The sequence below is a fragment of the Caretta caretta genome, chromosome 22, assembly GCF_965140235.1.
Source record: "Caretta caretta isolate rCarCar2 chromosome 22, rCarCar1.hap1, whole genome shotgun sequence".
Taxonomy (NCBI): domain Eukaryota; kingdom Metazoa; phylum Chordata; order Testudines; family Cheloniidae; genus Caretta; species Caretta caretta.
Window position 1 is genome coordinate 18,542,240 of NC_134227.1, and position 24,458 is coordinate 18,566,697.

Consider the following 24,458-nt stretch of genomic DNA (forward strand, 5'->3'; position numbering starts at 1 on the left):
AAGTCCGCGCCCCAGAGCGGCGCCTCCTCTTCCCCGGCGGCGCGTGGGGACGCGTAACGTCCCCGCCGGTGACTTCATCGCCCCAGGGCCCGGCCACGGAGCGAGGGGGCGTGGCCTGTGGTTCACGGGCGGGTCAGGGTGAGCTAAGAGGCGGGGCCTGTCGTGCGCGTGGGCGGGGCTAAATCGGTGGGCGGGGCCTGCCGCCCGAGCTCGTGGGGCGGGGCCTGGCAGGCGGGCTTTCTGGGGGCCACGGCGGGGACCGAGCTCCGCGGCGGAGGCCCCCGTCATGCAAGGGGGAGCCGGGCAGAGACGTGGGAGGGGCTTGCTTGGGTGCAATGGGCTGGCTGGGGCCTTGTAGAGGGCAGTGACCAAGGAGCTAATGCTGGCAGCATGGGAGCCCTGTGCTCAGGTCTCTCTGCCTGCAGCGCTGCTGACCTTGCCTGGTGGGAGCTCCTTGCCCGGAGAGCGGTCCTCCCCGCATGGGCAGAGCTCACCTTGCAGGTCACAGTCACTCAGGCGCTTGCGGCTTCTGAAAGCGTTTTCTTTTCTCCGCTGCCCAGCTTCTGGTTTGTTTTATTCTTTGTTCGTTTGTTTTCTGTACAAAACAGACAGGTTTCAGAGTCGCAGCCGTGTTAGTCTGAATCCGCAAAAAGAAAAGGAGGCCTTGTGGCACGGTAGAGACTCACCAGTCTGTTTGAGCATAAGCAAAACAAACAGGGAAATTCGGCACAAAACACTCCATTCAAGTAGTATGGTTAACGTTACATCTCTAAACGAACCGAACTGTACTACTGTTCCCTTCCAGCTGTCATACTAATTCGGCGATGTCGCCCATGGGGAATAGTTCCTGGCCCCCTTTCCCAGATGCATTGTGTAGCTCTGTGTGTTACTGTTTGGGCCATTAAGTGTATCCCATAAAACACGCCAATTTATGATTTGCATTTCCAGAATTTTCAGTATTTCAAGTTGTAACCTGAACATTATACTAAGATGTGTTTTGGCTTTGATTAAACAATAGTCCTTAGCCCTGAGATAGCATATTTCAGCCTCAAACCTCTGTGTAGACACTAACTTTGCAATATAATACTCATTCTGTAATAGAGATTTCACATGCCTGTTTGGCCTTAGGTAAATAGAGTTTTTCTTCATATAGGGTTTAATCCAATGCCTCCTGAAATCAGTGGAAGTCTTTTAACTGATTTCAGTGTGCTTTGGATCAGGTCCATGCTGAGGGGGAGTTAGTTATCTAACTCAAGTGATACATTTTTGATTCTAATCACCATACATGAGGCTTAGTAATGAGTACTGGGTAGTATTCTGGCACTTGGAGGTAGCTACTGAGCTAAGCAATATAGCTGATCTGGCTGCTGATCTCGCTGCCCGCGTGGGGAGCTTTTATGCACATGTTTAATTTTAAGTCATTGCTAAGTGTCCAGATGCGTTGCTCTGGCAACATCTGCTCACAAAAGTTTTCAGTAAACAAAAAGTGTTACAAGCGTCTCACTTCACAGATTCACAGTAGCTGGTGACATCAGCACTAGTTGATGATAAGGACATGAGCTCATAAACGTGATCAAATCAGTTTTTCTGGCTGCCTGCCACAGCTCCTGGTCCCTGCTCCTCCTCCATTGGTACAGCCTTTGGATGTTTAATATCAGCGACACCAACCCAGTAAAGTTGCTGCACTCATGTCCACACCAGTGTTCTGAGGTTCCTGTGTGGAACTTTTGTCTGAGACCCTTGGATGAACTGCATAGCTAAGAACAGGACGCAGGGTTTGTGATTCCAGAACAGTTGTGTGCCATGGAGCAGAGTCTTATGTCACTGGACCCATCAGAGTCCACAGAGTCTGAGGTATTTTTTGTACAGGGCTAGTATCCATGTCTCCCTTGGCTCCTGATCCTTTATAGTGTTCTTCGGAAAACATTAGGCTACTTGATTCTGTTCATAGACTTTTGTAGATTCGTTTCCTTTTTCCATTCACCATCAACACATTCTTCTAATTCCTTTTCAAAGCTTTCTTCTTCCAAGAACCTCAAATACTAACCCATCTCTGAAAAGTGCAGCCTCCAATAGGGGCGAGGAGAATCTTTAAGCACCCAGATGAAGATCACTGCAGAATCAGGGCCAAGGTTAGCACCACCCTTCGGGCCTCCTGTTGTGTTCATGAGCTGTCCAGCTATTGGACTGTGTCTTCCTTTGTATCTTGTGTGGAGCTGAGTCCATTGTCAACACCTTACAAATAAATTGTAATAATAATGTTTTATTTTCTATTTCCAAAACCTCTTTTCTCTACAAAAGGGCCCAAACCAGAACTCCAGATCCAAACATTGGGATGTTTGAAATCTTCAGCCATGTCCCAAGATTCTTGCTCAGAACAACGTGTGTATTTTGCAGTTCTGAGGAACTGACTAATTTCAAAGACTAGAATTTTCCAGTGTTGGAATTCAGCTGCCTGAATTAGGATCCACTCTCAATCCCCACTCTGATTCACTATCATAATGAAAATCTGGAGACCTCTTCCTGAACTGTAGGGGATGAATGAACAGAACAGTTAATCATCAAGTGATCCATCCCCAGTCGCTCATTCCCAGCTTCTGGCAAACAGAGGCTAGGGACACCATCCCTGCCCATCCTGGCTAATAGCCATTGATGGACCTATCCTCCATGAATTTATCTAGTCCTTTTTTGAAGCCTGCTATAATTTTGGCCTTCACAACATCCTCTGGCAAGGAGTTCCACAAGTTGACTGTGCGTTGTGTGAAGAAATACTTCCTTTTGTTTGTTTTAAACCTACTGCCTATTAATTTCATTTGGTGGCCCCTAGTTCGTGTGTTATGAGAAGGAGTAAATAACACTTCCTTATTTACTTTCACCACACCAGTCTTGACTGTATAGACCTCTATCATTTCCCCCCTTAGTTGTCTCTTTTCCAAGTTGAAAAGTCCCAGTCTCATTAATCGCTTCTTATACAGCAGCCATTCCATACCTCTAATCATTTTTGTTGCCCTTTTCTGAACTTTTTCCAATTCCAATATATCTTTTTTGAGATGGGGCGACCACATCTGCACGCAGTATTCAAGATGTGGTCGTACCATGGATTTATATACAGGCAAAATGATATTTTCTGGCTTATTATCTATCCCTTTCTTAATGATGCCCAACATTCTGTTCGCTTTTTTGACTACCACTGCACATTGAGTGGATGTTTTCAGAGAACTATCCACAATGACTCCAAGATCTCTTTCTTGAGTGGTAACAGCTAATTTAGACCCCATCGTTTTATATGTATAGTTGGGATTATGTTTTCCAATGTGCATTTCTTTGCATTTATCAACATTGAATTTCATCTGCCATCTTGGTGCCCAATCACTCAGTTTTGAGAGATCCTTTTGTAGGTCTTTGCAGTCTGCCTGGGACTTAACTTTCTTGAGTAGTTTTGTATCATCTGCAAATTTTGCCACCTCACTGTTTACCCCCTTTTGCAGATCATTTATGAATATGTTAAATAGAACTGGTCCCAGTACAGACCCCTGGGGGACACCACTATTTACCTCTCTCCATTCTGAAAACTGACCATTTATTCCTACCCTTGTTTCCTATCTTTTAACCAGCTACCGATCCATGAGAGAAGCTTCTCTCTTATCCCATGACTGCTTGCTTTGCTTAAAAAGCCTTTGGTGAGGGATCTTGTCAAAGGCTTTCTGAAAATCTAAATACATTATATCCACTGGATCCCCCTTAACCACATGCTTGTTGATCCCCTCAAAGAATTCTAGAAGATTGGTGAGGCATGATTTCCCTTTACAAAAAACATGTTGACTATTTCCCAACAAATTATGTTCATCTATGTGTCTGACAATTTTGTTCTTTACTATAGTTTCAACCAGATTGCCCGGTACTGAAGTCAGGCTTACCGGCCTTTAATTGCGAGGGTCACCTCTGGAGCCCTTTTTAAAAATTGGCTTCACATTAGCTATCCTCCTGTCATTAGCTATCCTTCCAGTCAGTGGAAGGAAACTCTGTTAAGTATCACTCGAATAATAACCCTAAAAGACTTCAAATAGGAAAAGGTCTGAACAGGTGACGTGGAGTTTGCAATTCACAAATTCTAATCCCAGCTCAGACAGCTCGCTGTGGCCTTGGGGAAAATGAGGATAATATTATTCTGAAGGGTCTAGTATAGTTTGTGACGGTTGATGAAGCTGAAAAGAACTAAGTGTTATTATCTAAGTAAGGAAAGATAAATTACAAACACATGCACACACACAAATTCAAATTAAAGTTTTTGCATTGATAGAAATAAATGCTGCTCTGCTAAGTGAAGGGTTGGGAGCTGCATGCCCAGCTGCTGGGAGGGTGGGGAACATATTTCAAGAGTGCTGTTTTGTCTTTTCAGAGATCAGGGACATCCCCAATGTGTTTTTGGGTTTCTGTTCCTAGGTCATGTCCCTATCTTGTTTCTATAACCCTCACCATGGCTCCTTGATACATGCCACCGGCCATGCAGAAGTGTGGACGGACTGGAACAGCACCTCCAAGTTTAGCCAGTATGGCTGGAGATGCACCACCAATGAGGATGCCTACTCCAAGAAAACCCTTATGGGGAATTGGAACCAGGAGCGGTATGATATCCGGAAAATCGCGCAGCCAAAACCGCTTCCTTCCCAGGTACAAACTTTCTGTTCCTCCTGTCCTTTTGATTGACCTCTAAAAGTGAAATAGCAGATACCGTCAAAAGCCCCAGCCCTACAGTCTCTTTCGTTCACTGTTTGCTCCACCCTGACCCCATTAGCAGGGGCAAGAACTTGAGAAATTTCCTTTTGCTCTCCAACACCCAACCTCTGATCCATCACTAAAAAGGCCCAGTCTCACTCAGCTTTGGCCATTCTTAGCTCCACTCACTTTACTTTCACCTGGTTCCTGGTGTTCTTTCCTTTGCTGTTAATGTCCTGCCCCTAGCTAGTGACTCAAGGGCAGAATCTGTAAGCCACAAGTTACTGTGCAAGTTCTGCCCTTCAGTTACTCTCCGCAAAGCCATTGAAGTCAGTTTGTGCCATTCGTAACTCAGCAGTGTTTCACAGGCCAGAGCTGTTTCTGCTTTGGACTCATGGTTCTTCCCCTCACCATATCACTGGGCTCCTTGGCATTAATGATATCAGGTTTCATGTGACAAAACTACAGGCATGTCCGTTCTGCAGTGGCCTTTAGCTTACCCAGAGTGTAAAGAGGGATTATGATTTCAGATGCTTTGGTGAGCAGGCTATTCCTTTAACAGATATGCAGTATTTTTTTTATTAGATGTTTGTTTACTTATATTTTGCTGCACTAAACATGGGCTTTTCCTTTCAGTATGCTCACTACTTTGAATCAATTTATTCATCAGATTACAACAAGGAAAGGCATCACGGCTCAAGAAGTAGGTGCATGGAACTGAAGTGTAGTCACTTTGATCTGTGTGGTAGCTAAAAAGAAGTTTTTAAATGACAATCATATGCTCAGAGAAGAAAACAGAGTTCCAGCGTGTCCATTCCCTACTGAGTCATGCCCCTAGATCTAAATGGTAGTTCTTATTTCCAGTCCCACAGGATCTGTGGTGTTTGTATCTCGGGTGTTCTCTTTATATTCTTCAGACTGAGAGGCTAAAGTTCCTCATCAAAATTACATGTGAGGCTCTTGATCCAAAATCCCTATTTGTTGCTCCTGACCCTCTGCCTCATCAGTTTTAGACCCTTACAAACATCTACTTTGCAGAAAACAGCTCATCCCTCTATCTATTCAATCTCATTTTCCGGCTGTGTTTGACGGCTATGAAGACATTTCACTCCAGCTAGGGACATTTTGCTAATCTCTCACCTTACACACGATATTGTAGAAGGGACATGAGGAATATTCATATGGATATAACATTTTAAAGCAGAACATGCTTACAGTATCATCAGATTAAAGCATAATGGATAAAAAGACTGACATTGTGGACCAAATTCTCTCTGGAGAGAGAGATGGGATGGGAACAGAATTTACAAAAACAGATCAAAATACTACTCCATCTAGTCTGGAATCCCTGACTCTTATCTGTGTCAGAGCACATCTGGCCTTTCCATTCCAGTACCCAACCTCCTGCCCCGCCAAACCAGACCATAGCTCTGTCTAGTCTTGTATCCCATCTTTGTCCATGGCCAATACCTGATTCTTCAGAGCAAGATGTAAAAGCTCCATAATTTGCACCTTTAAATCTGGCAATGTTTCCAGAATGGTTGAGTGGATTGTTTGGCTTTCCTGACCTAGGATGGGATAGCACTTAGGTGCTTTCGAAATCCTATGCTATGGGACCCTAGCACCTTATACAGGATCTTTCCAGTGTGTTCTTTGTCCCGGAATTATGATAAAACCCTGGACAATGCCAACTGGCTGAGAGTGCATAGTATCCTTCAACCCGTGTTCAGCTTCCCAATAGGCTGGTAGAAGTTGTGTCTGCCCCTGGATTTGTTCTTCCTGTTGTCTCATTTCCTGACAATAGCCTTCTCGTTGCTTTGCCTTTAACTCATCAGTTTTCTCCTTTCTGCTCTCAGGATTTAAACAAGAACCTCATTGGTTTCCTGGACACCAGCCTGAGCTGGAACCCCCTCCAGTTAAACCGACTGCACGGTCCTGCTACATGATAGATTACGGACCTCCTCAAGGCAGAACTCCCCTCATTTGTGAAATTCGGGGAAAAGAACAGGAGGGGGCACAGCAGAAGCAATAGGAGCAGAGAGAGGCAGTTAACCTGAGATCAGCCCAGTGGTTAGAATGACTCCAACCTGTTTGCTGCTAAGGGACCATCCTTCAAGTCGTGAAACATTTCTGATATTAAAACACAGGGCATCAGAGTGACAAGTAAATGCTTTCTGAGGCTTATGCCCTATTGTTTGTCGCTCCATATGTTATTTCTGCCTTCTGACATTTTAATTTTTACTTTGCACAGAGGACTCTGACATTTCCTTTTGCTGAGAGAGTGGCTTCCCATGGCATGATACCAAGACAAATAGACCTTAGAGTGTTTTAAAAATGTAACCGAATTTCATCAGCAAGTGGCTGTTTATAAGTGTGACCAGTTAGTTTTCCACAAAATCTGATTAATTTAATTTTATTTCTGTCACTTTAAGGCCCTAGGGAATGGCATATTTGGCTTCAAAATCTGTCACTTCTGAAATATTTCATGTGTCTAGTGAGGCGAAGATAATGAACTATCTGAGAAAATGAAGTTTAGAGTCTAATAGAAATGTCACCACTCGTACATCACGGGACAGATGTGCACATGGCAATTCTCTCTACTCCCTTCTGTGCTAGAGTAACAGACTAAACTGGATCAATGCTACCATTGCTTTCCCTTTGTCAGCATCCCTCAGGGTTGAGCTGCTGGTGACAATTGATGGCAAACTCTGTAGCATTTTATATCACTCTACAATCAGCTGAACATTTTATACGTCAGCTGCTATTTATTGTTTGAAGGGCACTGGCTGCATAGTTTCAGAGTGATGTGATTTGTACCATGAGAGCAGGACATTTATCTCTGCTGTTGCTGTAACTGTGTATACAGCAGCTTTGCAACTGTAACCTGTGTCTGCTCTGAATTAGTTGCAGCCTTTGCACATTTCCTCACAACATGGGCCATTCTAGAGATTTCCAATCAAATTTTCCTCCCTTAAGTGTCATCTAATGCCCATAACTAGAGTGGGTTTAGGCTGTCCTGGAGTTTCTGAACCAATTAAATTCATTTCCCCCAGAGCAACTTTTCTGATGCTTGTAAGACACAGTCAGCAGGAATCTGGGATTTGTAGAGGTCTGATCCAGACAGAAATATTGAGAAAAAATGGATCATGCAACTAGGTGATAGCAAAAAATGTCTGCATATAAAGTGAAATCAGCATCGCAAAGTGTTCCTTAGTGCCTCAGGCTGGGGGAGACTTTGGTTTCATGAAGCCTGATGTCCTCTGAGCCTCTAAATGTTTCACTAGCTCCTTGAGCCCCCCATTCCTCCATCATCAGCCTGTAGGAAAGGGGCAGTGCGGGGGGGGGGGAGGTATATTTAGCTTCAAACTAAACTTTTGCCCTCTCTGAAGCTTGCAGAGTCTTCTGGAGGCAACTCTCTTCTCAGCTTCCCACTACCTATGTGCCTCCGAGAGGAAGAGAATGGGAGCATGGGGCCAATGTCAGAGGTTCAATCATCACCCACCTAGCCTGTGGCCAACACAAACTAGAGAAGCTACTGAGGAGCCCGGAGAAAGGCTTTGCTTTTTGCTGCTGGTTCCTGATCTCCATGCTCAGTAGGAGGATTCACTTTAGTCCCAGTAAGCACAGCAATCCCTTGGGCCTGGCCTAGAGCAGGGAGATGATGCTGTTGTGTATCATGCAGTTCTGTGTCCAGTTCCCCCCACCAATACCACTGGCCCATTCATATTTGTGAGCATCTAATACAGCATCTTGCCATTTCCAGCTCTCCGGGTTCATTATGCAGGTATCAAATCCTGCAGTCCTTATTCAGTCAAAACTCCCACTCAAATCAAGGGTGTAGCAAACACTAAGGAAGGGCTGAGCAAACATCAAATAAAATCTTCAGGGTTTGGCACCAGAGGTATATGAAGACATTTTAGAGCTGGCTTGGCTATGGGGGACACTGTGGGCTGTGGGGGAGTCTGTCTAAATCAGGCTATGTATGCTGCTTCCTACAGACTGGACACCAATAGTATCTTAGACTGTAAGCTGTTTGGGGCAGGGACCATCTTTTTGGTCCTGTGTTTGTACAGCACCTAGTACAGTGGGTTTCTAGTGCATGACTGGGGCTTGTAGACATTATCACAGTACAAATAATAAGTAATTGCATGCATATATCCCAGAGGCCCAGTCTTACCAAGCTTTGCTATAGTAGCAGTGACACCACATGCAAGACCCTAACATTCAAAGACAAAACCACAAGATGCTTATTTATGTTTTATTTGTTAGCAAATGAGCTTGTTCTCTTTCCTTAGCATAAATAAATAAGTATGGCCAGTCAGTACAGCATACGCTGCTTGCATCCAATGGAAAGGTTTTCCTGGATGGAAAAGTTGGTTTCATACAGCTTTCTACTTCCTCTGGGCCCCTGCAATCGCAGATTTCTCCTCGCGGGTGATGGGAATGGTGCGCTCGGGAACATCGGTTTGTTTCCTTGGTCCATTCACTGTCAGGACTCCATCCGAAGACAGGGATGAGGTGATGGACAGAGGATCCACATCCGCTGGGATCCTGTATTTCCTGTTGAACTCCCTGGCAATGAAGCCATGCTCATCCTTATTGAAAGGGAAGGAAAAGAACAGCCCTGGTTTGATGTGCCAGCTCAGTTCCAACTAACAACATTCCCCCTGAGCTGAGGTCAAGTTCGGGAAGCTCCCGCCCAAAAGGGAAATGTTTCAGAAAGTTTGGAGCATCACTGTCTGGAGAGACCTTGGCAAAGTGGCAGGGCTAAACTGAATTCAGATACTGCGCTGTGCTGTCCAGGCTTAAGCTGGTAGCAGGCTTGAGAACCCTACAAACTTCATTTCATGGTGGGGCTTTTGCTTCCTAACTCAGTTCATCAGATTGCCCTTATTCGTCGGAGTTCTACTGTTGTCCCCTTAAACATTTCAGGCAGAGAAATGGCCAGTACCACCCCCCAGCCATTCCCCAGGGTCTCAGTGTACATTACAATGCACAGATTCCTAAGCGTCTGATCTCCAGTACAGCACTCTATTGCTCCTTTGCTCCTAGGAAGTTTTGACTTCACCCTCCTCCGAGCTGTCACATAGGTATTAAGGGCCAAACTTCAGCAGGAGCTGCACTCAGGTAACCAAGAGCAAAATTCAACCCTTTGAGTTGCATGTACAAGCAGCTGTTATGGGTCTTTGCCAGAGAAACATATAGTGAAGATTAACAATACAGGTAGTGTCTGATACATCATTTGGTTTAATTATTAAAATTCTTTTCATTGTTAACTGACTTAATCTTAATTAGTTCAATAATCTCCAAACTCGGGCTTTCCCATCCCTGCACTCCTGGCCCCTTCCCAACAAGAGAGAGGTTCAGAAATGTTCATTTTATGAATGGTTTTCCACATCAATAATCTCTGCCCCGCTACTGCCCAGGCTGTGATAGGTCAGGGGGATGTATTTGGGACATGGGCATCTTTGTTAGAATGAAATGATTAATGAAAGTGAACAGAAATTATTTCAGAGTAGCAGGCAACAAGGTGGTTTTGCCATCTTGTTAGATCCTTGCTTAACAGGTGCAGGGGCAGTTCAGACTTTACCACAGAGCAGATATACCTGGCGCTCCTCGTGTTTCCCATGGACCTCGATCACATCCCCCAACACCTTGACTTTTAGGTCCTCAGGAGAGAAATGCTTCACGTCGACATTTACGGAAAACTTGTCCTTCTCCAGTCGCATCTGCAAACCAAGGGGCTGGTTAGAGAAGAGTAGCTCCAGTGCTAGCTGTGGGTGTCACCCGGCATCAGGCAGGTCAACGGAAAAGCGCCTATGAATTTTAGTGATGTAGAACCAAGCCCTAGTTTGGGAGGCCAACATGCCCTGCCCCTCAAGGGCTGACTAAGGCAGGAACAGTCTGTCTAACTTGCCCCTTTGTTTCAGTCTTGGATCCCAGTCATGCCGGGTTGTCTCTGTCTACCTAGGTTTTTTTATTGTTGCGCATCCCTGTATTATCTGAGTGCCTTTGCCTTCTTGTCTTGACTAGCGGAGGATAAACACTTCCTTGTGGAGTGTTAAAGGGGCACACTGTATCTTGAACTTTTAGAAATTGATCAATAAATTGGCATATGATCAATTTTTATGATCTATTATTATTTGTTTGTAATTCTTTTACAGAATTATTTGGGGCTTTCTGCTCCCCTTATTGATATTTACAGGGGTCTTGTCAGCACTGGAGAAAACAACTGTGCATTTGACTCCACCTTGTGTGTAGTCAGGTCACATTTTCCCCTGTATAGTCAGAGTCTTGACTAACCTAACTAATGTGTCATTGGCAAATTTTGCCACCTAAGCCCTCATAATTGATAAATACATTTATCAGTATTTGTCCTGGTATGAAATGCTGAGTCACCCCCTGCTAATCTTTTGCCTTCTTAATTTCCTTTACCAGGTATAGGAAGTGCTGCATTCTATTGGATGCTCTAGGGTTGATGTCCCATTTCTGAAGTGTACCTGTTTGACTTGAATAACTTCTTGGACCATGCCATTTAGCCAAACTGTTTTCCTTCTTGCCTTCCTGCTTAATTCATTTTTCTTTTGCTGAGGGATGTACATGCCTTCTGAGACTGTTATGAGATGCTTAAATAGCCTCCATGCTGACTCTAAGCAGTTCAGTTTCCTCACTTTTGACTTGGGGTCTCTTTGCTTCCTCAATTGTTTGGGTTTCCCTTCCTAAAATTTAGTTTTTGAACAAGATTCCTCCATCTAGAGTGCTGAACCTAATTACACTGAGCTCTCTACACTTTGTGAGTGAAGAGTTGCTTTGGTGCCAAGCAACACACAGAAGTTGGTTCAACAGGTAACTGGGTCTGAGCACTAAGTCAAGAAAATGAAGAGAAAAAAGTATTTCCCCATAATGTCTTTCAGTTAGAGTAATCCTAGATGTTATTTGTACCCCTGGGTCTGATGCAAAGTCCAATGAAGTAGGAAGATGACCTATGTCTTCAAGGGACTTTGGATGAGCCTTAAATAGACACAAACTTTCCAGCCAGCAATGGGACTTTCAAGAGGGTAGTGTCCCTTTAAGACCTTGTTAGACACTAGTTCTTCAGACTGTCCCTGCATTTCTCTTCGCTCACAGCCTACTGCTGTCAATGCCCTTGAAAACTTCAGACACCCAGGGCCTGTTCTGCCACTCACAGCCATGTAACTTCAGCAGAGCGACTCCTGATTTACACCAGACTGAGAGAAGGTTCAAGCTTGTTGTTTACTAACTCTCCAGTGTGTTTCAACTAGGGCATTGCTGTCAAAGCAGCTGTTTTTTTGCCTCCCACTCCTAACTGCAAGGCCTGGAGGGATGAATGGGCACTTGTCATGCAGCAATTCAGAGCTGGAGCTGAAGGACTTGCTGCGTGGAGGTGGGAAGTTTGTGTGGGGCCCCTGGCAATGTGAACTTGGGGCTCTGCCAGCTTTTGCAGTGATTTATCTGTGAAATTCCATTGAAGGAGGGAGACTCGGACAAAGTCTTGAAGTCTGACAACTCAGGGAACTAGTGCTTAACAAATGTCAGGGGGAACCATAGGGAAGATGGAATGGGGGAAAGGGCAGAGGGGATATTGAGGGTCAGGGAACAGGCAGTTTTGGGGGAAGAATTTCCCTGGCTCTTCTCTTACAAATTAACTACTGAGATTCTATGCATAGTTCTCCTCTGTGTTCTCCTGGAGGAATTCCAAGCCCTTGTCTGAGCTGAAAGGTCAGAGAGGAAGATGCCAAGTGCTGGTGGGAACTGAGGGTCTGGTGGTTCATCATTCTCCGCAGCTCCTTTGCATCAGCTGAGCTGCCACAAAGGGGTTGTAACATAAGACAGGCAGATGCTGTCTCTACTACACAATACCCCTGGCAAAAGGAGCTTTTATGCCCAGGGTCTGCCAGCTCTGTGCCACCTCTGCAGCAACCCCAAGTGCCTGGGGAGTTCTGGAGGTGAGAGGGTGTAAGTCAGCATGTTCTTACCTCCCAGGGATTCTGAACCTCCCCATATGGGGCTTTGAAGCAAGGGCACAACTTGGACTGCCCCAGCCTGCACGGGTGGCCTGAGTAAGGAAGGCACACACTGTCTCCCCTGATGTGTATCCATACAGGGATGAATCTGACCTCAGGTGCAGGAAGCAACTGGTCAGAGAGGGAAAATCAGCAGTAGATATGCCCACTGTGCTGCTGGAGCTAGCCAGATCCCGTTCTCAATAGACTTCCCAGGAGTTTCTCCAGGTCCCAGTCAGACAACGGCAGGGATTGTGCCACCATCGTTTGCAATTAAGGCAAAGCCAGTTCGTCCTGTTGGTTTGATTCCTCTGAGAACTTTCCCTCTAATTATTGGTCTGGGCAAGGTACCAGATGCCAAGTAAGAGGGCATTTGCCCCATGGGGATATGATGCCTGAACTAAATACAAATGGGGCAAACTTGTTTCTGAAGTCCCACTGGGATGTCTGCATTTACTACTATCCAAGTGGTGCTAGGTGCAATCAGCCATCCACTGACACTGTTCTTGGAGCAGATTGGCCAACAGTGACATATTCTGGGGTGCTGGAGTCACACTGGTCTCCTGAGAGGCTACGGAGAGTTGTTCTTTACTAAGGTTTTCCCTACAGCACCAGTTCCTGGATGAAGGCATTCTTCACATTCAGGCTCATTAGAAACATGTGAGCCAAAGATGCAGTGGAGCAGGGAAGCATGGGAGGACTGTTTTCTAGCTCAACCTTGAGATTGAGAGGAAGATGATCCTCCAGGAGCAGGCAAATTATTTACAAGGTGGGGATAGGGGCATTTCCTTTTGCACCTTTCTTAAAATGCAGTTCTACTCTGCAAAGGGAGTCTGTGCAACTTGGCCCTTGTTATCCAACACATCTGCCCCATATGCATCCACATCTGACCAGATTGTCTTAGGAACAGTTTTTAGGACTGTACTGCTTTTAACACCTGTTAGCCTACAAGATCAGCACACCTCTGGGAAAGGGAGCCAAAGAGTCTGTAACTATTTATTTCTAGTGCGGTAGCACGTAGCAGTCTCAGTCATGGACTAGGATCCTATTGTGCTAGGTTCTGTACAAACACAGGGTTCCTGCAGCATCACCGGAATTATTTAGGCTAAGTCTCAGTTGCAAGGCCCTCCATTACACAAGGCAGAGTTTGGCCCACAGAATCTTTATGACTGAGGATTATGCATGAGCCCAGCATGACTCTCAGATCTCAGACTTTGCTGGGCCAGCAGTTACAATGAACATATTTTTCCTTGTATATTGAGCAATTTTTCTCCATATATATCAAAAGATGAAGGACATGGAGCCAGCCCATCATGCCAGCTTGCAGTCACTTTGCAGAGCAGAACCCCAGTCTGCTTGTCCTTCTAGACTAGATTCTGCCAGAAACCTGCTCATGCTCAGTTCCCTGCAGATAGGTGTGATAATCTACTCTCTTCTGTTTAACTAATTAACCCTTTGTGCAGATAGAAGAGACTCTGTGGCTTGGCCAATGTCATTCCCAGTCTGATTGTTCATAATTCAGGTGCTTCTCAAATGCCTGCCAACCCACAGATTGCCTAACCTGAGTGAGGAAAGTAAAATCATAGGCACTGCTGTACTGTATCGTGTCACTCAAACCTGAGAGTAAGGCACTAAACTCTCGGGGGAGAGGGATACAGGTTTGGAAGTGAGCTCAGCACTTGTACCCCCTGTGCTAGTGAAACTCAGGTGCTGCATTCAGGCTCCAGAAAGGAGTATTCATGCATTAGCACCTCCTGCTGGGCACTTCACAGAGCAGCATCGGTATGGTTACAGAGGGGGTGCAGATCTCACCTTCCTAACCAGCATTAAAACATAAGAATGAAACAGGGCTGAAGAATGAGGCCGTGGGGTAAGCAGGAGGGTCTACTCTAGTTTGGCAATCAGGCCAGGGAGACTCATGAACCAAGAGTCCGATGAAGTGAGCTGTAGCTCACGAAAACTTATGCTCAAATAAATTGGTTAGTCTCTAAGGTGCCACTAGTACTCCTTTTCTTTTTATGAACCAAGAGGATGCCCAGGATTTGATGCCTCCTCAACATCCTTAAGGAGAAATCTCTACTTCTCCTTTGTGATTCAACAGAAGTGAAGCCAAACCAGAGAAATGACAGCTGCAGATAAGGAATTGTGCCGCGTAGCAATGGCTGAAAACTGTGAAAGGAAAGAGGAAGTGTGATCAAGATGGTACAGCAGGTGACGGGGAGTCAGAACTCCTGGGTTATATTCCTTCTCCCAGAGGGAGTGTGGTGTAATAGTTAGGAGAGTGAACTGGGAGTTCAGGGCTCCCATGTTCTGTTCTCTGCACTGCTGCTGATTGCTGTGAAATTTCAGGCAAATCACTTTGCCCCTCTGTCCCATGGCTATCATAACACTTACCTACTTCACAGGAGGAATGTGATGCTTAATTAATTGACATTAGTGAAAGCATTTTAAGGTGCTTGATTCACAGATGCGACTGAGGCTAAGTATTATTATTACACAAAGGGTATAATGGTATAATGCCGGTCAGCGCCTGCAGGGCTGAATCCTGCCTGACACAGGGAGGAGGGACACAAGGACAGCACCTTCAGTTGCTCCCTTCCCCAAGTTTTTTTCTAATAGCAACCTATGAGCAGCTTCCCAGGGGTTCCCTGGGGAGCCAGGCTGGGCTCTTGGCTCCAGATCCAGCCAGAGGCATGCGCAGCACACAACAAAGCATGTGAAGAGAGAAAAGTTACCTCTGAGAATCCCGTCTCTAGCCAGCTGGGTGTCCTTAGGAAGGGGGATCTCAGCAGGAAAGGACTGAGAGCACCCGAGGTAGGGAACAGCTCAGACTCTGAGAGATGCTCTCCGAAGCTCTGGTCAAAGATTCGTGTTGGTGTCAAGAAGGAAAACAGAGGTCTGCGGATCAAGGGATGGTGAATGGCGATATCCATCTGTGTTTATCTGGGAGAAGAGTAAGAATTTATGTGCAGCAGAGTTCTTCAAGGACTGGTGTGCCAGGGCTTTTTATACCCACTGCCGTCCAGGCCTCGCCCCCCTGCTGAACTCTCTGGAAGGGTGATGTCAGGAGTTTTATTATCCCCGCTCTCCGTCTGCTCCATTCAGCAGTGGCCAGTCAATTATCTAGGGGATTTGAATGCTCTGCTAAGGAGGAGGGGGGAAAAAAAGCCTAGTGGGTCAGCAAGAATCAGAGCTGCCCAGCCCCACACCCCCATGCACTGTTTATCTGTAGAGTCCCCAGGCTTGGCTGATGTTCCCAGCTGCTTCAGATGCCAGGAGGATCAATGTAGCTCCTATCTTTGGCTCACACAGAAAGTGACAAGGGCCCGTTGTCTTCATCGTGTTTGGAATCTGGTTCCTGAAGTTACACATGAGCCTAGAGATGGCTCTGCCGATCCTTACAGAAGAGCAGCTGCAGGCCTGCTTTAGTCACAGGACTTAAACAGTCAGAAAAATGCTGTTAGATCACTCTGTCCCTCCCAACCTCCCGCACAGCTGGTGATGATCTGTGTCTGTCCTGACCCCTCCTGCCTGTACAGGTCTTCCCCTCCTGACCCCCTCACAAGCCACCTGGTGCATGTCTGTCCGTGCTGACCCCCCTCCCTCCCAGCTGGTGAGGGTCTGTCTGCCCCAGCCTGCCCCTCCCACCAGCCAGTACAGATCTGTTACCCCTCGTGTATTAACGGTTTTTTTAGTTTTGTCTCTATTTTGCAAACCAGGAATAAAAGTCAGATTTGAATCTAAAATGTTGATCATCCTCTCAGCAGTTTTTACTTACTGGCCTCTTCCCTTCTCTCTCTCACCCCACTGGGGGGTGGGGGGACACCCACAGGGTGGAGGAGCAAACAGCAGGGCAAAATGTATGTGTGAACCTTCAACAGCTGCTGCTCTGTGCCTGTTCTAAGGGCGAACAGAGGATCTCAGCCCCCCTGTGCATGTCAGCCCAGCACCTTTGTCTTTTCCGCAGCGCTAAAGCCACTTGAATGGAGATTTGGAGAAAGGTGAGAGCTCAGCACAGTCGAGGTATGAGCTCAGACTGACCTGTTACATAAATGGCACCACCTGTATTGGGAGAGCCTTTAAAATGCTATTAATGCACCATCATGCTCCCCAGACACGCACGCTGTGCTTCTATCTATCGGCTCCAAAGCACTGACAATCTAAGGAACGCTTATTGGATGAAAGGCACTGTAGAGGAGCCCGTTATTATTCCTAATAGTGATAAGCCATCTTCACAGACAGGCTCCAGGAGACACTCCTCCTGCAATCTCTGTGCCTCCCCAGGGGAGATGGAATCTCATGAGTTTTAGCCAGCAGCAGCTGTCAAGAGCACAGTGGAGGGAAGACCAACGCCAAACCCAAGGGCCCTGCTGTTCCCTCTTCCTTCTTTGTGTTACTGACTCCGTGGTGTGCATGCAGCTGCTCAGGATGGATGCTGGGAATTAATGTGCAGCACCCAAAGAAACTCCCACAATGAGACCTGGCTATGGCACAGCTGTGTGCCAGCTAACCAGCAGAGCCACTGTGCCCGGAAGCACTGAGTCCCGAAGGAACAAGGAGAAGTGCTGCCTGGGCCCTGAGCTGAGACAGGATCCTTTCTCCTGTGCAGAGCTGGGCTCTGATCCTGCTTAGTTCACAAGTGAAGAGAAGGTGGAAGGGGACCTTCCAGAGCCGGAACATCTCAGAGAGCAACAAGAGTGAGAATCCAGCCCTGCCACTGCCTCCCTATGGATCTGCTGCTGCCCCTCAAGCCTGACCTGCAGAAGCCCTTGAAGTGCCAGTCCTGAGCAAATCACCAGTTACCTTGTCCCATGCATGTGTTTCTGCTAGTACCTCACCCAGGTTTGCATCCAAGTTTTCTGGTGCATTACCCCTGCTCACCCCGGAGTTGAGCCTTATTTGTATTCATAGCGCTACTGGGAATAAAAAGTGACTCATATAAGCCACTGGGTTAAATTTAACATTGAGTGAGTCTGATTACTAAGGATAATCGAGGAACATGCAGTGATGGTATGAGTGCAGCCGCCCGTCATCTCGCCAGCTGCCGCCGAGCCTGACAGCAATGCTGTATTTCTGGTTTCATTCCTTTCTGTTTGGGTGTCACACTTGTTCCTTCCTCTTCCCCTTCTTTCAATGGGTGTGGCTCATGTATGCATGCTGGCACCTCCCCAAAGGCACTGCTGGGAACTTTCTCCTTACAGTCCCCTTCCTCTGGTCTGCACACTTGTGCTCCGATGGGTTGGCCACCAGACTGCTCCACAGAGACACTCGGATCTCCATCGGTAAATCGCAAGGGAAGAGCGTCCTTCCGTTACAACTGAAAGGGTTCTGCTGGGTGAACTGGGGGCTCTCCACCAACACATCTCATGTAGGCAGGGACAGGTAGAGCCCTGGGTAGCTTGACAACTCTTTGGGGCGGGGACTGTGGTTTTGTTCTGTGTTTGTACAGCGTCTAGCACAGTGGGGTCTTGGCCAAAGACTGGGGCGCCTAGATAATCATATTAATAGGGAGCAGGCAGCCCTGCCTATGAACTTCACTGGCTCCGATTCTGCGCTCACCTATTGCAACTGATGTAAATTCCATTGACTTTAGGTGACAGCAGAATCACACCTCCTCTCTCTGACTTATAAGTGAGTGGAGACCATGGCCCCACCCAGTGCTATTTCCTGTGCTTGGGGCTGACCCATGGGGGGGGGGGAGTTTCCCTCACAGCTCCAGGTCTAGCTCCAACTGCCGGGTGGGTAGGTTGCTGTCAATCCTGCAGCTCTTGGCAAGAGGTGCAGCAGGTACAGGGGGCAGCAACAGCCCAGGCTGTAAGTGTCTCCTTGGATTGCATATCATGGAAACAAGAAAGACATGACTCTGTGCTTTGGAGACTTGGAGCCTTCAAGGCAGCTCTAGTTTCAGAGCACAAGGATCTTATGTGGGGACCAACCCATTCAGGACTTTAAACACGGATCTGGGACAAATCCAGCTCCCAAATAACTAAGGCCTGTCTGTCGTAGGCATTTCCACTGCATCCATCTCTGTGACACTGAAACCCTGGCACTAGAGTAAGGCCAGGGATCATTTTAGCCCATTAGTTTTTAGAGGCTCATTTTCAAGTGGGCAGGGGGTGGGGGTGGAGTTGGGGGAAGTGTTCAGACTATTTAGCACATGCACACAGAACTTTACACCCACTGCGTGATGAAGACTCAATCCTGGCTAGTGGCTGCTCAGCACCTCTGGAAATCTGGCTCCCTTAGATTTTGTTAAACAGAGAATGATTCATGAGGAAGTGAATTGGAGAAGGGCCTTGCTACTTCCCACAAAATGCCCCGTGTCCCAGCACAGTTCTGAACTCCAGGCTAATCAAGCCCAGGTGGAGGCTAGAACATTTGTTGTAACAATGTATCACTTTTTATGTAAACTTTTAGCCAATAAGAACACAACAGCCTGTTTGGATTCCAGTCAAGATGTGTGTTGTATGTGAGGGTACTGGACAAAAATGTAACACTATGTAAAGCATCTCCCAGCATTAGCTAATTAATCCTCATCGGGTGGAGGGGTAGGCACGTGGGCAGTGTTAACCCCATTTTGCAGATGGGAAGGGCACAGCACAATGAGGGGAAAGGCCACAGAACACATCATTGGTCAGAGATGGGATCAGAGCTCAGGAGGTGCTAGCACCTAGCCCTGATTCAGCTCCTAGCACATGCCCGCCCCTTAGTGGAAACCCCATGTAACTCTGCCTAGGCTGTGCCTCCATTCTTTCACCTTCCCTTGAGCCCCCTTCAGCCTATGCCTCCCAGTTCCAGTCTTGCAGGCTCCCCCATTCCACTTCACTGCCCGGTTGCCCCAGCACATCCAGTACCCTGGAGCAGGGAATCCTAGCCCTTTGGCTTTCCATCAATCATGACAGCACATTTCGTTTTCTGGAGCCTTAAACATAGCCACCCAATAGCCGCAGCCCCTCCCTGTCTGCAGACTGTGGCTAGATCCCCAGCAGGAATGCAGTGAGGCGCTTTCCAAAACCTGTTGTAGTGATAAACACCCATTTTTTCATGGTTTGTGTGTATAAAAACATCTTCTGTATTTTCCACAGTATGCATCCAATGAAGTGAGCTGTAGCTCACAAAAGCTTATGCTCAGATAAATTGGTTAGTCTCTCAGGTGCCACAAGTACTCCTTTTCTTTTTGCGAATACAGACTAACACGGCTGTTACTCTGAAACCTCCTGGCTAAGTGTCCCTGGGCCTGTGTGTCTATTTTGGTCGGTATCTTTATCACACACACCTCCCTATGGAATTCACCCGATTAAAACTTTACAATCTGCAGCCTTCTCACTCTCAGAGGCAGCGAGCACGCTGAAGGTTCCTTCCCTGACAGACCATGGCTGAGCGGACGGTCCCCCATGCCTACCCCATGAGCACGGAGTATGAGTTTGCCAACCCCAGCAAGATCTATGACCAGAACTTTGGGGAAGGTAAGAAAGAGGCCGGGCTCCCATCTGGCTTCACTTTTGCTCTCTCCTAGTGCAGGAGACTGTCTGGAGTGCATCCCTTGGGACATCACTTCCTGCAGACACATAGGTGCTGGAACTATGGGTGCTGGGGGTGCTACCGCACCCCCTGGCTTGAAGTGGTTTCTCTTATATACAGAGTTTACAGTTTGGTTCAATGGCTCTCAGCACCCCCCACTATACAATTTGTTCCAGCCCCCCTGCATAGACACATAAGCAGCTGCAGTGGGGGGATTGGAATCATCAAGAAAGCTAATGGGGCCCAGGACAGGTCAAGGGGCATCAGGAGACGCCTCCAGAATAATTAGGAGCCATCATGCTCTTGATCTTTCTCCTAGTTCCCTCCCTTCATGGCTGCATGTTTCATTCCCGCTTTCCTTGCCCCTCCCTCCCTTTTTATTATTCATGCAAAAACAGCACTTGGGGAGCAAAATCCTCCCCTTTGATCCAGACTGCTGGTGGGGCCCCTGCTGCCATCAACAGCCAATCCACGTGGCACAGCCCATGCCAAAGAGGTCATGAAGACGCTGTGTAGATACCAGAGAAGGGTCTTGCTCTTTTATTGCAAAGAGTTGCCTGAAAAGTGTTAGGAAAAATTGGTTCTCTCCTTAATTAGCTGAAAGACTGTTTAGCCAGCAAGCTCTCTGCCCCTTGCCTGGTGCAGCGGCTGCTGCAGACCTTAGCAGCTGGGGAAGCTCCCCTAGCCCACTGCCCAGGACAGGCTGTGGTGGAATCTGACTGGCAGGCGTTGGATTAAGGAGCTTTTGAAAAGAGCTGCTGCTGGTGGGAGATTTTGCATCCCCAGTCAGCGCAGTGAAAAGCTGAGCTGGTGGGTTCTGGACAAAGCCAGAGCAGCAGCAGCCAGAGGGGAAAGAATGCAGGAGGCAGCAGAACCATTCACCAGGCTCCAAGTGCTAGCACAACAGTGTGAAAAGGCAAAAGCCCCAAGAAAAGCCTGATGTCAGTGCCACACAAAAGGCTTTAGTTCTTCATGCCAGTATCTCTGCATTCAGCGTTTTCCATGTCCAGCTCTGGCTGTGGGCTCCTCTCCTCACAGCACCCACCCCACCCATCACCTATTCTCTCTCGCTCCTAGCTCAGACCCCCAGATGGATGTCAGCCCCGGCAGAGCTGATGGGTGCAGCTGGTGTGTGGTATGGGGTGGCACTCAGTGGGCTGCATGCAGCATTTCAGTGACACATGGGGAGGCTAAGCTAGTGACTCAGTTCCCATTGTACAACAGAAGTGGTGGGTTTGCACAGAGCCCACACAGCTGCCTGCCAAGTCCCAGACTCTGCCAGTCCTGCTAACATTCCCCTTTGCCTATCTTGGTCTCATTGTTGCTCTTCTCCATCCCAGGATGCGAAGCGACCCTCTGCTCCTCATTTTGTCTCTTTCAGGTGTGTCCCCTGCAGAGATTTTAGCCCCCACTTTGTATCATGGGTACTACATCAGACCCCGGATCAACAAGCAGCTGGACCGAGGGATCTCCGAGATCAACCTCAATGAGCACAAATTCCAGGTGTTTCTGGATGTCTGCCACTTCCTGCCTGACGAGATCGCCGTCCGCACAGTGGACAACCTGCTGGAGGTAACAGCTCAGCACTCCCAGAAAGCTGACCGCCATGGCTTCATCTCCCGGGAATTCACCAGGACATACATCCTCCCACTGGATGTCGACCCCCTGCGAGTTAAAGCCACGCTGTCCCATGATGGCATCTTGAGTGTAGAGGCTCCCCGAACTGGGGGGGAAGTGGAGGCCAGAATCAAGGATGTGAAAATAACTCACCAAGAACAGCCAGTGGCGATGGGAGAAAACCTGGATAAGGGGAAGGGACAGGCTGAGCCCTAAAGCATCCTGGGGCTGTGCTTCAGCTGGGGGGATATGTGATTGTGCCAGACCCCTATTTCTCACCACCGGTGCTTGGCTTTGGGGGAAGACCACTGCTGGAAAAGCGGTGGTGGAGTTGAAGAAAAAGAGTGCGGGGGTAGGGGGGCATACCTGAAGCCTTTTCCCAGTTCAAGCACTGCCCAGAAGAAGGTAGTACATGCTGCCATCGCTACTCTGTTATCTAGAAATAACAGGGGTCACCTCCTGCCATAAACTGCTGTGCTGTGTTGCTGTGGGCTGTTAACGAGCTGCTGTGTTCCACCCCAGAGGGGGCTGCATTTCAAAAGTGGGTGGAGTAATCCAGTGCATAGTTTTTAAACCTCTCACTAACATTTGTGGAGAGCTTTGGGGGTGGAAGGGCTGTAAGTATGTAAAACAACAATAGTTCTTAAAAGGAATGAGGAATAAATCTAGCTCTAATCTCGCATTTGCTTTGAATTTCAATTGCTCACATCATAGTTATTCTGCAGTGAAGAATCTGGACAATGCCTTAGCCTCTCTTGATGCAGTGAACCAGGAAATTGTTCTGGGCAGCATATTTTATGGCACCAGATTATTAAGAGTTCATTCAGAGTTCATCTGTGAAACCAATATCAGTGCCAGCCCTGAGAGTGACTAACCGCAGGGGATCACCCTTATGGCAGATGGGTGCACTTCGCAACCATTGTGCCAGTCCCCCTTGGATTCCCAGAATAGTTCTGATGCTATAGCCCAGGGGTGGCCGAATTTACTGGCCCTCCAAGCCGCATATGACAGTCTTCAGAAGTTTGAGAGCCGGGGCACATCTGCTGGGAGCCAGGGCTCAGGGCTTCAGCCCCACTCCTGCTGAAGCCCCCAGCCCTAGCAGGTGTGCCCTGCAGGGCTGAAGCCCCAAGACCCCTCCTTCCTGCTGGACAGAAGCCCCTACCCCCACCACCCCACTTCAAGGTAGAGGTCACGAGCTCCCCCCCACCTCTGTCTGGTAGGCGAAGAATGGAGTGGGTGGGAGGCGTGTGAGTCGCACTTTAACAGTAAAAGAGCCGCACATGGCTCGCGAGTCTACAGTTTGGTCACCCCTGCTATAGCCCTTGCAGGAAGTTTCAGGGATGTAATATCTTCTGGTACGTAGGATGCCAGGGGATCATTGTCAAAAAAACACACTCATCTCCAGGGCTGGCTTTAGGGGTTCTGCTGACCTAGGCAACCTGGCCAATGCACTCCTATGCCCGACTTGCTTCAGTCCATGGGAAGTTTTGCCCATTCAGATAAAGTCCCATCCTGTATGCTTTGGGGGAAGTGAGCCGTGAATGTTTCAAGGTCCTGTACAATGTTGAAGACACAGAGCTCAGTTCAACTGGCTCAGTGGAATTATATCAGGGATGAATCTGGCCCTAGGTCCCCCTTCCGTAACCAAGCCCTTGATCAACCCTCGATGCTACAGGCACTGTGGGAAAGTCCCCTTATTCTGATGATGTCAGAAGGGGGATTGTGTGTGTTATACAGTCTGCTGCAGCTACTGCCTGGGCTAGCTGTGGGGAGTCAACAGATGGCAAACTCATTCCTCTTCTGAGCCAATTAAGGCAGTGAGGTGCTGTGTCATTGACCAAATATGGGGTCTCTGGCACATCCTGATGTGGGGATATGAGTCCTTCCCTGGCGTGGCAGAGAGTGAAGGTTCCAAGACACCAACTGAGAGAGCTGGAGGATTCGTAAGTCCCTCCTTTGCATTCCTTCTTAGGGCCTGATTCTCAGTTACACTAAGGCCCCAGTGCAGTGATCTGGAAAAATAAATGGGGCCAGAAATGGCACCCTATGAATTCCTCTGTGCGGAGGGACTTCAAGCAGGGCATAAGGACTGTTCCCATCTGCCAGGCAAGTCCAGAGTCTTGCTGGAATGCACTGGTTCCTAGAGTCATAGTGAGCTATGGGAATGAAATTCGGAGTGACCTTGAGGCTGCTATAACTTACAGTGGGCCCTCACCAGCCTCAGAATACAGGGAGTGCAAAGGTGGTAGCTTGCTAATCTATACCTGCTCCAAGTTCAGGGAGGGTCACTGAGAATCAGTTTTGGTTTTTATGGTTTAGGAACACCCATTCTCAGTGCAGTGGGGCTGGACGGTTGCTCACCAGTTCTGATCTGTAGCCCTGATTGTCATTGGCTGAGTGTTGCTACTGTCTGCTGAATGGCCTACGTGATTTGGGTTGGGAGGGTCTCAGTCCAATTCCTGGTGGGCTGATCCTCCCATCCCAAAAACCAACCAGAACCAGTGGCACTAACTATCCACCTGGCTGTCACTCCCAGCCAGGCCACAGAAGCAATAATGAACCACGGACCTTGCCTTCACA

General features: G+C 47.7%; 3 protein-coding genes across 4 annotated transcripts; 2 read left to right on the forward strand and 1 right to left on the reverse strand.

Moving 5' to 3' along the window:
* Positions 1-6: 6 nt before the first annotated feature.
* HSPB2 (heat shock protein family B (small) member 2) lies at positions 7-22,560 on the forward strand. Of its 2 annotated transcripts, none has more exons than XM_048827488.2 (3): positions 7-138; positions 20,059-20,206; positions 21,643-22,560. In XM_048827488.2, exons 2-3 carry the CDS (start codon positions 20,113-20,115, stop codon positions 22,092-22,094), a joined length of 546 nt encoding a protein of 181 aa, XP_048683445.1. In that variant the 5' UTR covers positions 7-138; positions 20,059-20,112; the 3' UTR covers positions 22,095-22,560. The 2 variants fall into 2 exon arrangements, with proteins under 2 accessions (XP_048683445.1, XP_048683446.1); XM_048827489.2 differs by lacking the exon at positions 7-138 and adding an exon at positions 4,532-4,671.
* Positions 14-6,900, forward strand: CFAP68 (cilia and flagella associated protein 68). The gene is made up of 4 exons (XM_048827492.2): positions 14-138; positions 4,444-4,671; positions 5,353-5,419; positions 6,573-6,900. The coding sequence occupies exons 2-4, from the start codon at positions 4,447-4,449 to the stop codon at positions 6,746-6,748; spliced, it is 468 nt and encodes a 155-aa protein (XP_048683449.1). The 5' UTR covers positions 14-138; positions 4,444-4,446; the 3' UTR covers positions 6,749-6,900.
* CRYAB (crystallin alpha B) lies at positions 8,961-15,812 on the reverse strand. Its single transcript, XM_048827491.2, has 3 exons — positions 15,476-15,812; positions 10,323-10,445; positions 8,961-9,311 (listed from the first exon to the last, which is right to left on the reverse strand). Exons 1-3 carry the CDS (start codon positions 15,671-15,673, stop codon positions 9,108-9,110), a joined length of 525 nt encoding a protein of 174 aa, XP_048683448.1. The 5' UTR covers positions 15,674-15,812; the 3' UTR covers positions 8,961-9,107.
* Positions 22,561-24,458: the final 1,898 nt, after the last annotated feature.